This window comes from Mugil cephalus, chromosome 9, assembly GCF_022458985.1.
Source record: "Mugil cephalus isolate CIBA_MC_2020 chromosome 9, CIBA_Mcephalus_1.1, whole genome shotgun sequence".
In the NCBI taxonomy this organism is placed as follows: Eukaryota; Metazoa; Chordata; class Actinopteri; order Mugiliformes; family Mugilidae; genus Mugil; species Mugil cephalus.
In genome coordinates, this window is record NC_061778.1 from 22738796 (window position 1) to 22750994 (window position 12199).

Below are 12199 nucleotides of genomic sequence, written 5' to 3' on the forward strand. Positions count from 1 at the left end.
TCACGGGCGCAGGCCCATTTTTTATTTCTAAAAGTAAACAGGCAGCCTGCGGGGGTCTGGGGGGTTATGGGAAAGGAGGAAACAGTGATGCTAATCAGGCCGGCGCACACTTCCCCCTCCAACAATAAAACAAAACAAGAGTGGAAACACGGAAAAGCGACAGACAACTGTGGAGGAATGGGCTACACAACAGCCATGGCCCTTTATTTGAACTGCATGGTATGATGATAGTGCTGAGGCAAGAGTTAGTCAATAAACAGAGGAAAGGGATGATCTGTTACTACGCCACTGTTCATTTGGAGACCTTATTTTTAGAGGTTTGAACTGTATGTTTCCAGTTTAGACTTCCGGGAGCTAGTTGAATTGTGTGTCAAAATTAATTTACAATAGGGCCGCTCTGGAATTTCTGCCCTATCTCAAAAGGCTGCTTTGGTGAACTTCTGTTGCCTTTCCTTTGATAAGCCATTTATTTGAGCATTTCTCTAAATAAATACTCTTGACCCTAAGAAATCCATTTTTTTCCCATCACTAACAGCTTCTGGCTGCATACCCTGCCTTATTTTCTTGTTAGCACATACAACACATGGTCCGTGTACCCAGTGTTTAAACTTCCCTTTCAGAGTTCGAAAAGCTTTACTTCTAGGAAGTGTCGTGGTAAGTTCCTCTTGACAGCCCGGTGACTAATTACATGCCATTTCATTTGGAGAACATACAGTTCTGAAAGAAACGCAATCAGTGATGATGCAACAGATGCCAACTCATCAGGAAAGGTGGCGATTTAATGAATCCTAGGAAAGGCCCCCCATTGTTTTAATGTTTGTATTGTGAGCTTAGCAATATTCACAGGCTGTTAACTGCGGTGACTGTATGCCAGTAATTGTGCTGATATGTCTCACTGGGTCCCGTAATTTGCGTTTATTGAGGTCAATTCACTGTAATCATTCAATATAAAGAGACTATATATAGACAAAAAACATTCCATGCCGTTGTCAGCCATTGCGTTTTTATTTTGAGTACACTATTCTTTGGAGTGGCGTCTGTACTGTCTACAACACACCGCCCTCATTTATTCAACGAGAAATGACGAAAAAAACATACTTGTGTATTTTCCCTTTTAAGCTGTGAGGACTAGTGGAGCTTTCTCCCGAGACCCTGGCGCTAACGGAGAGGAGGGAGGGGGAGAGAGGGAGGACAAGACGAGGAGAGGGAGGTCTGGGAGGCAAAGAGACTCGCAGGGGGGTGGGGATAATTGAATTATCTGCACAATGGAGTGATGGGGGGCACGTGGTGCCGCTAATGGAGGAAGAGATGTCCTTTTTAGCGAAGCTAATTGTTCAGAAAAGAGCTGAGCCTTTGTTCAGGGAGGCCCCGCTACTTTCCCAGTGCACTTACATGCACACAATTGAGTAAAGCGCGCACGCATGTACACACACAACTCGCTCTCGGAAGACACTTTGGAATGTGAGGCGCGGGAAGGAGGTGTACACATGCACAGGCACACAAGCACAGGGATACACCTCTCCTGTCCCAGCTAACCCTCTGATCTCAGCAGGAGTGCATCCAGCCTGTGGCACCTTCAGGCAGCATCAGCCACAGATAGAGCTGAGACTGAGCTGCTAGACAGAGGCCACAAGGACCCCACTGTTTTACTGTGTGACTGTCTGCTCTCTCCCTCTCTCTCTCTCTCTCTCTCTCTGTGTGTGTGTTTGTTTCCACCACCCATCTGTGCGTGTGCTTGAGTGCTTGTAAATGAGTGACTGATTGATTACGCGCTAAATGCCGCCTATTCAGGCAACATACCAAACCCGTCAGGTCATATTCACTGTCTGAGATGTATTCCACTCCGACTTTTCCCTTCGACTAAGTCATCATTTGAGGTTTTGTGCATGCGAAGGAAAGCATAATGTTGAAACGCTAAAGGCTCGGAGCAACCAAAACTCTCGCCGCTCTTCGCTGCGAGGGCGCCAACATCAAAGACAAATATCACTTGACAGCTGTATGGATTGCTCTAAATCGAATAACCTTTCAGTTAACTCTGTGAAAAGTAGCAGGTGCAACGGTTACATCTAAGGATTATAGACAGGCAGACAACACAGATGTGCCAGTGAGAGACAGACAACGAGCGGCAGAGAGCAGCGAGGAGAGAGAGAGAGAGAGAGAGAGAGAGAGAGAGAGATACTTTAGCTGGGTGAGCTATGCTTCGACACAAATGAGTGAAGCCAGCTAACTGTCAAAACCATGGAAACAGCATTTGCCAGGTGAAGGCAAGAAATACTGAAACCAAAACTTGTTTGATCTAGGACATGAGTCCTCAAGTGTACTGGTAACCCTATATACTCTGTCTGGTTGCTTTGTGAGTGCTTGACAATTAACAACGTCTCTGTCTAAAAGGGAAATTACACTTTACACTTGGTGTGGTGTGTGTGTTTTGAATGTATTTTTTTTTTTTTTGTATTCATATTGTGCAAAAATCTGACACAATCACTCTTTACTGGTGATGTAGAGATTTCTATGAAGATAAGCTGGTTCTTTAGTAACCATAGTTTTGTTGTTGTTTTGTTTTGTTTTGATGTTTCCCTCATGTTAGTGCTCTGTTCATAAGAAAATATGTGTTTTTCTTCAGGGTCATTGTACACCAGACTGCGCAAGGGCATTTGAAATGGTCACTGTTCTGAGAAACAGATAGTAATGTACTGAACAGAAATAGATGTGGGCTGTCAACAGGAATTTAAAGAAACACGGCCTTTGTAATCTCTTTTAACAAACTGACGGTTTACATTTGGAAGATTTTGGTTAATTAATGCAAAAGCAAACCTAAACTGAAATGGGCTACAGTGACTCCAGATATTAGTCAGTAACTAAACGGTTGCCCTCGGGCACAAAAGGACCTGAGCTGTCCTTTTAAGAACAGATAGGGGGGAGTTCATTAACAGAAAACAAAGAGGTTCAGTCACAGAGAGAGAGAGAGAGAGAGAGACTCTGGTGCTTTGTGACTGGCCGGGATGAAGCGAGAGGTACCGTTCCTCCTTCCATTCTCCTCCTCCTCCACCATCACCCTTCTACTTTGCCCCTGGTGAGGCAGCTCCTCTCACCGCAGAACCCACCAGCACTCCTCCCAGATGAGGCTCCTATCAGGCCAATGAAACCTGATCCGGGGCTGCTAATGGAGCCGGTGAAGTACCACCGGTTTAAAAATCCATGCGTGATCAATATCCCTGGCTCCCCGGCCTCCTTCCACATCATCCCATTTAGACGTACATGCATACAGAACATGCAGAAGTGCCATATCGACGTGCATCATAGGTTGTGCCATGTGACTCAGTCTAACTGGGTGTCTTATGACATGGTTGGATATACGGACAAAGAGATACAGTTTGCATAGTTTCATTCATGAATATATAAAAAAAAAGACATTTTTGCATTAACCTGGGTCCACACTGTCCCTTCAGATTTCTTGCTTTTGTTAAAGCAATAGTATTATAATCTGTTATTACTTTTTCTGTTGCCATGGGAGATGTTCCCTAATGGCAGCGGCTTGTACAGAGCGGGGTCTTACTGTGGCTAAAAAGCCCAATCTTTTCCTTCTCTTTGTTCTTTTTCAGTGGCAGAACAAATTCTTGATTCAATTTCCAGTGAGGCATGGTCATTGTCTCTGATTATTGTAGATAAGAAAGCACAAAAGCAAAAAAAAAAAAAAAAAAAAAAAAAACTAAACAAACAAAACTCAAAACCTGAGCTATAGTAACTGAGAATAAGACAGTTACTATAGTAAGGTGGGCTGGAAGCGCCTTTTTCAACTCACATTGTTAGCGATGGCCTTGGTGACGAGGGATACGGCTTTTGATTCGTTTTAAATATGTGCAACCAGACTATTTTAAACCTTGCACTATATACACACCTTATTCTGTATAATGCCACACCGACTCGACATCAGTTGCAAGTGCCTGACACAGCAGTGCAAAGAAAATAGACGTGGTAGATTTTTATTGATCAGCACGAGGTGAACAGGAAATACTCTGAGGTGTTTACGAGGGTGAGTTACAAGTTATGAGGAAACCTGGGCCTGCGGAATATAGGACAGAGACAGCCCAGACTGTCTTTTTAACTCCCTGTTGGTGTTTTTTTTTTTTTTTTTTTTTTTTTTACATGTAAACTACGTGTCAACTGCTCGGATAACTGCTTTAAACTCCATAACTATCTCGGAGTAGCTTTATTTTTAAATAGCATAATGCTCTGCCCCTGAAAGCATCAGATGGCAACTATATTGTGCTGTTTTCGTGCCCCTTTTATGCCTGAGACATTCATCTAGACGCTAAAAGTAATTCAACATATTATTTGGCAAGAAATGTGTAGTTTCGAGTCAACTTATTTTCAATTTTGACTGTGGCTGCCAAAAAAAAAAAAAGTGGTTTGCCGTTACATGTGAGGCTTCTCAGGTCTCACTTCTTTGTAGTGGTTTCTCATCCCTGTAAGCAATTGTCGGGAACATGTGGACTACTCGCTGCGTCTAATGACGCAAAGGGGTCTTGGCACAAGTAGGTTCTCACAGAGGAAAGGGAGGTGGTACAAGACTAGATGCATGACCGTGAGTGTGTGTGTGTGTGTGTGTTTGTGTGTACTGTGTGGAAGGGTGGGGATGGGGGGGGGGGGGGGGGGGGGGGGGGGCATTGTAATTGAATTGTGAATCAACTGGCAAGTCAGTCCCCCCCTCCCTAACGCCGCCCCTCGCTGTCGTCGCACTCTGCTTTGCAATGCAACGCCCATAACCAGAGATAGAGAGGAAGGAGTGAGTGTGTGAGTGAGTGAGTAAGAAAGAACGAGGAAAAGAGGGAGAGTGCGTGTGTACGGAGAGGGAGAGAGGGAAAAAGAGACACAAGTTTAGGACTCAGAGAATCTCAGCGGCTTTTTTTTTAGTGTGGGAGGAAAGATAGTCCAAACAGTGAATCGACCGGTTGAGCCGCGGGAAGAGAAGACGCCCCCTCCTCCTTATACTGTGCTTTTGGAGCGGTCAGAATTAAAGAGGGACGCGGCGTTTTTGACTCACGCTGATCTGATGGTCATGACGGCAGCTGTCGATATGAAACCGACGTTAACCATCATAAAGGCTGAAAAAATGGACGGTGAGTAGTACAACTCTTCTGTACGGGCTTCGGCGGTTAGACGCGAAACTGACATCATTCCCAAGTGTTTCCTTGTGGCAGAGCGGCGTTGATTTATTGGCGAGTAGATGCGCTCAGAGGGACATAGAGTCCTGAGCGCGTTCCGCCGTGAGTGAGGACGGCGTGGATTGCTCAATGTTGGACAACACGCACGCGAGAATATGCCGTCACGCCGCAGGCTACATGCATGTAATAGGCTTCTCTGTTAAGGTGTGTGATATGTACTTACTACTGATGAATCAGCCTCTCGCCGGTGTGCATTACGGGGTTGTAATACGATTTGCGTGGAACCTACGTGCCACGATGGAAGCAAAGACAAAAAAAAAAAAGTTTGTACATTCACCGAAGAAGTATGCTCAGTGATGGGTTGCAGGGTTGGGAAACTGTCACAGCGTCAAAAAAGTTTACACAAAACCGGTGTGATGTTTTCAGTTGTTACACAGCTGTCAAGATCATTGAGATTGTCTTATCCTTAAACTGTTGTGTAAGTTTATTTTTTCTTTTTGATATGTGTTGCCTCGGTAGACTGCTAAATTGACTTGTGGGTTTGTTGTGCAAACGCTATCCCTCTCTCTCTTTTAACCTTCTTTGATCTCAGTGGAAATCTGTCACCCCCTTCTCTCCCTCCCTTCTAATCGGCCATCTCTGACCCATATATTCCTTGCCATGCAGGGGGGAGCCGGGGGAGTCTGCCCATGGGAGACGGGCAGCGGTGCCCACCATCTCCCCTCCCTGCCAACCCCACTGTCTCCTCTGCCCCCCTTCTCCTTTCTTCTCCGCTCCCCCCTCCTTCTCCTCCTTCCTCCTCCTCCTCAGTCGCTGAAACTGACTTTCCAGGGAAGGCAGGCTGAGGTGATGAATCTGCAGTGCTGAGGCTTGCCTCTCTTAACTCTGCTGCCCGGAACACTTGGCTTGCTCCAGGGGTAGTCCATGGCACACACACACACACACGCAAGGAAGGAAGGCCGCAACTGTAAGCTGCTTTCGTGTTGGGGTTTAAACCTTTGGTTGGTTTCACTTCTCATTTTTACGCACGCCTGTGTTACACATGGTGGCATGTTTGGGTGATTTGCATTTGGCAGCTTTTCACATTAACTAATCCCCTGTGTTTTTGAAGCTCAGGTGGCACTGAGCTCGCGAGCAGATCGGCGAGCAGCATCGATGCGCTGCGGAAATTTGATACTAATTGCTAGCGTTGATCCGCTAAAGGGCTTGTGACTAACCACAATAACCATCTTCTCCTACCTGCAGAGCATAGATTCGTACGTGCGCATGTCACAGAACGCGCAAAATGTGCTGACAGCTGCAGTTGTGTTGCCAGAGCGTAGCTATATCTTGCAAAACCGTTTCGCAACGCTCGCTCCTGCTTACGCTCAATCCTGCGCGTTCGGGTCAAACTGAGGCTGCCAAGGAGCAGCTCACAACTTCACACAGCACATCTTTTCTCTGAATCTCTCTCTCTCTCTCTCTCTCTCTCTCTCTCTCGCTCACACACACACACACACACACATACACATAGAAACTGTTCTGTTTACTTCTTGGTATTACCACGCATACAAGATGAATGTGCTACCAAATGTCCAAGGCTGTTCCTAATCCTAATAAGACATAACAGACTTGCAGGCATGGGGAGCATTATAACAGGCCCATTCCTTACAACTCACTGAAAGAGATAAGCCCTCCACTCAAAGCCAGGATACATTTGTTGATGTGTTGAACTCTGACTAGCGGGACTGCCACTGGGAGAAGCAGCTCGCCTAGTGGATGTAGCTCTTCGCGAGCGAGCGCGGAGCTGTGCCACTGTGCAAAGTACAGCTGTGTTATTTTTTCTTTCTTTCTCCGCACACCTGCAAACACATGCTGCAGGATCACGCATACCCAGCTAACAGGCTTAAGTGGCTTCCAGCCCACCTTACTATAGTGTTTGTTTTGTTTTGCGACGGAAGTGCGGCTAGAGTCGGCTTACCCGAGGCCTATCCTCACTCTCCAGCTGAGGTAATTCCTTTAAAAGTGCTCACACCCCGCCAGGGTCAGAGGTGCTCCCAAACATAGCTTCTAATGTTCCACCAAGCTGTTATTTGTCTATTCAGTGTTACAGTAGTCAATTCTTGGCACAGTGCACTTAGTTCATTGTAAACCAGACGGTGCAGGCATATTGTTGAAAGAATTATGTAGCCATAACAAAACTCAGCTCTACAAGAAGTCTTAAAGATTAAGCGGAGGACATTACAGGGAGTCTTACTGTACATTCGCGCAACATTGGACATGTTTGTCCAATTAATACTCAACTAAGTTGCCAATTATTTACAATACAAGTTTGTTTTAGACTCAGGTGGGCTGTCACTCTTTCACTTTAATTCTGTTTCATCAGGCCTTAAGGTCGGGCTTCAGTGACTGACAGGAATGCTTGTGAGCATGCCCTGCTGGGTGGCGTGCATGGGAGCATAGAAAGAGCTTGAAGGGAGCCTGACGTTTATCTGATCAAAACGCAGCAGTTTGTTGTAACTGGCAGTTCTGGTGCATCTGCAGAGAGGCCTTATTTGGCGTCTCGTTCCGCGCCTGCCACGTACAGTGCACTCATACAGGCCGCGCCGCATGAACGACTCTAAGAAGGAGTTTCTTTTTAATTTTGCCTCCCATGTTGGTACAGAGCGGAGAGGGGCGGCTTGTGTCGGGACAGAGGGAGTTACATAAGCTTCAGGTTCTTGCTTTGGTAGGTTTGTGTCAGCACTGGCTCAGTAGTGCAGTGTAATATATGCCAATGTTTGAGTGCGCGGGGCTGCCTGGCAGCTGTGCAAACACTGTTTGGGCGATCCGGGTTTCTCTTGATGTGGTGTCAATGAATCGGTCCAAACAGGTCAGTGTTTCATCTGATGTGCGCCGTGTCAAATGGAGGAGGTGCTGGTCTGCGAGATCTAAACTTGATTAGTCAGTGCTGTGTTCAGTGCATCAGCCATGTGACATTAGGTAGTGTTTGACCAGGCCATGTCTGTGCCCAGAGGGCAACAGATACCAGCTTCCTCAATGGGCCTCCCTGTGCTGGACAGAATTGTCAACATGGGCAGACACCAATGAAGTGGATGTCTGTGAGTTTCCACAAGAGCCCTGTCTTCTTTCTTTCTTGCTTGCTTTCTTTCCCGCTCTGTTCAGTTATACCACTGTGTTACCTCAAATGGGTTTCCCCCCACCGTTCAGCTAACGTTTCATTCATTGCTCCTCCATTCAGCCTGTCATCTGCCGCGTTGCCCATATAAACGTAAAGCTAATATACTGCGTGGGCCATTTCTCAATGCTTTTCTGGTGACTACACGCCTTAATCTTTGCTTATAAAGCTTAGTCATAAAGTAAGGCGTGTTAGCACCAGATACAGCCGTCTGCTAAATAACAAGCATATGGTGAGAGAGGGGTTGAGGAAGGTGTGTTCAGCGTGGTGGTGGTACATAGTCTAAAAGAATATAGATGAAAATGATTGAGTGCCTCTCCTAGCTCTTCTCATTTTACTCCCATTCCCCAAAAGGCCAATGACCAAAACAATGGAAAATATAGTCCTTGGCCGGGAAAATAAAGCATTAGCTTGTAATATTTGTAACGGACTATTCTTTTCAGTCATTCAACCACCCACTCACACACACAGTTCCTCATCTGCTATTCCTCCCCGTCCTTTCCCTTTCTCCCTCTGTTTCCATGCCTTTCTGCCGGCCACATGGGCTTCTGTCATGACACCTTGATGTGGTGTATAGTGAGTTCGTGGTGAGTGCACTTTGTCCCATCCACAGTGATTCCTAGCTTGTAATTCCTGAGTCATGGAACTAGACGCCTGCAGCACCACACGCCACTGGCTGCTTGACTGTGTGTCTCCACAGGCCTCTCCCCTCCCTGACGTACCAGACCGTTCGCGAACCCTAACTGTTTTCACACTGCCCCTAAAATGGCTCCACGTCTGCCCACGCATCTCAGCCTAGTCTTGAGTGCTTCTCAAACTTTTTTTCTCCGTCCTCTTACTCTGTTTCTGTTTTATGGCTCCACATTTAGGAGCAGTGTTTCCTATAATGAAATGGAAACTGGGCAAGTTTGGATACACGCCTGCTTTGAAAATCGGTACACTGTCCTGAAAGGCAGTGGGGTCTGTTTCACCACGGATGTTCAGCTGTCCACAACGAGGTCATGTCACTCATTTTGTTCGGTGCACGTTCCAGATTTTCTTCCTTTCATTTTCTCCTTTGTCTGCATTTTGCAGCCCGCCACCTGTTTTTGGAGTCGGCGTGCATTGTGCGGTGCTTTTGTAATCAGGTGAACAAATGGAGCATAGCCGCCGACTGTCTGTGTGTCAGACCTACAGCATCACGGTCGTATTGATCTTCTGGTCTGCCAAAGGAAATAACGCTCGAGAAGGGTGTGTTTGTGTGTGTGGAGTCTACTGTGTAGGTGCAACTCTTAAGCACTCATGGGAGGCACATGTGCCAAGGAGGAGGCTGCAAAAGCAGACTCATTGTGCATTTTTGGCATTTGTTGGTGCTCCAAAAGTAGAAACAGCTGACTGACATCTGCAAATAATGAGACCTCTACTTTGACAACATTTGCTTACAGAAATTATGTTTGTGGAAGATTATCATTTGGCCTCACGTGAATGCTCATTAGTGAGACGATTTTGTTTGCGGCCCAGGAACATGTGTTTGTTTTCTGCTTGGTTACAAGGTAACAGTGAACAAACCTTGAGTCATTAAGCAGGAATTTTACAAGATATGGTCATTGCTTATATCATGACCAGTCACAGTGTCAGATGAAGCCGAACGATATCCCCTGAAGTCCAGTCATTCTTTGATGGAATGAGTCACAGCCTGTCTGTGCGTGCCGTTGTGTGTGTATGGGCAAGAGTGACGGAGAACGAAAACTACAGAGGACATTTCCATCTTTTTATTGCAAAACACAGAGTAATTTTCCATATCATGCTACCACGGCTTACACATCTTTTAATCAGCGCAGTCAGGCGAATTTAAGGTGCTTTCGCATCATGATTAGAAAACACACAGGTTTTACAAGATAAAGGCACAGAGATGTGGGCAGATGTTTGACGTTTTATGCTCCTATTACCCATGGTGCCGACACTGAGCTTAAAATAGCAGGGTAATTCATCATCCAGAGCTGAAACCATTTTGCCACTTAGACCACAAGTCATTTTTGGTCACATTAGAGGAAAACAAGAAAGCTGTGAGAAGCACATTAGTGATTGTAAAACAGAGGTGGAATGTGAGGCACGCAACATGAAAACACTGCGGTCTTGTGAGAATTTATTTATCAAGTATCCATCTGCGGCCCATAGCTTGCCTTCAAACAAGCAACAGTCTCTTTATATATGTATGATGTATAATTGGATCCAGCCATTACAAGGCTTACATACATACTCGCTGCACCAAAGAAGGGAGAACAGTTCCATCAGTGTGCGTGAATGTGTGGCTGCACATTGTCTCACATAATTCATACTCATATCAGGAACCTGATTGCGGAATGTATCAGTTTGGACTAAAAATGGGCCAGGCACCGTATTTCGTGGAAAAAATGCAACACAGAGAGTAAACTGTTTGTCAGATATGTCGTGTGTTTGGTTTAACAGCTAAACACTTCCCCCAGAGCATCCCATGTCTGTTTATAACAGGGACGGAGCCTGGGAGGGCAGCTAGCCTGAACACGGCTAGGCTAACACCACCTGCACACTCCAGAAGCGCTCGCCTGTCGTCTCCTTTTTTTTTTTCCTCGCCACTACGCGAGCTAGCACTGATGGATGAAACAAGACAGTCAAAGCCCTTTGGACTGAGTATGGCTTTGATTATAAATATTTAACATGTATGGATTCCGATTTCCCAGATCTCCGCTTCTATCTTGTGTCTGCAGTATAAAGCATGTTCCCAGCATCATTCATTTGCCTCCTCAAAGCAACAGATAACTTAGAGGTCGTGCAATGAGCTGTTGTGCATTGCAGTTGCTCAATCTTTAACACTTGAGGCGTACCTAAAAGCCAGATCTTTTCACACCGTTAAAGATCAGAGCGCAACAAAGCTCGCTGGCAGTTATAAAAAAAAAAAAAATAACAACAACAGAGAGCCAAGTCCTGCTGCAAGCGATTTGTCTTTGTTCCCCTCGTAGTCCTGGAAAAGGAAAGAGTTTCCATCAAGCTTTTAGCAAAAATATGTTTAGTGTCTGTTGCTGATGGCGCGGATCATTTCAAACCCAATGTCATATCAAGCGCTGAGACTTTGGCATAAACAGTGGAGTTAATGCACTTTCACATCATAAGCTAATATGATTTCAGAGATGCAGGGAGTGGGAGAAAGAAAGACAGAAAGACAGCTATGGGGTATTAGTCTGACTTATTGTCTGCTTCGGTAGCCAGTGTGTCTGTGGTGGTGGTGGTGATCCTGGGCAACTCTACTTTCATGGCCAAAGACAGATGTCAGCAGTAGTGGCTGCGTCCCATACAACAGCCTTACACCACCACAGGCTTGTGTTTCAGGAGGGCAGCCAGAAGTCAGCGGCGAAGCACTAAGAATAAAACCCATGTTTCAGCACTGTTGGTGGGATTGTCCTGGTTTGTGCGTTGGATTACTTCAGCTTAACGCAGCTTGGAGCATGCTTGGGCCTCTGTCTGGTTTGACTTCATCGCCACTCCTGCACTTCAGTTCCTCATCCTTGGCATCGAGATGGAAATCTAAACAGCGCGGCTGACTGAACAAGCAGTCCTCTTAAAACCAAACTGTCCGCCCGTCCTCCTCCTCTTGGTCCACTGCAGCCCTCAGTCACCACTTTATCACCCTGGGTGACTCTGAATGGACTCCCTTCATAGTGGCCGTGTTTATGACCCCGCGTTCCCAGACCAGGGGTCCAGATATGGATTTCCATCAAAGGCTCTCTCAGATACCACTGTCACCTCTGGTCTGCTGTGGTTAGGCCGGTCGGCCTTAAAGAACCGATTATAAGCCCTTGGCCAGTGACCAAGACCTCCTCTCATTTTCCCCCCACCTTGCTGTGACCCTGCTGATATGTAC

At 46.1% G+C, this 12199-nt stretch overlaps 1 protein-coding gene across 2 annotated transcripts in view; it reads left to right on the top strand.

Moving 5' to 3' along the window:
• ets1 (v-ets avian erythroblastosis virus E26 oncogene homolog 1) overlaps positions 1-12199 on the top strand; it is a 35871-nt gene that overhangs the window by 8702 nt on the left and 14970 nt on the right. Inside the window, exon 1 of one of the 2 annotated variants that reach the window (XM_047593953.1) lies at positions 4761-5120. The exons of the other annotated variant lie outside the window; for it this stretch is intronic. Coding sequence (XP_047449909.1) covers positions 5054-5120 — 67 coding nt within the window. The 5' untranslated portion in view covers positions 4761-5053. Of the gene's footprint in view, positions 1-4760; positions 5121-12199 lie in introns of those variants that run through there. 2 annotated transcript variants of the gene reach the window in all.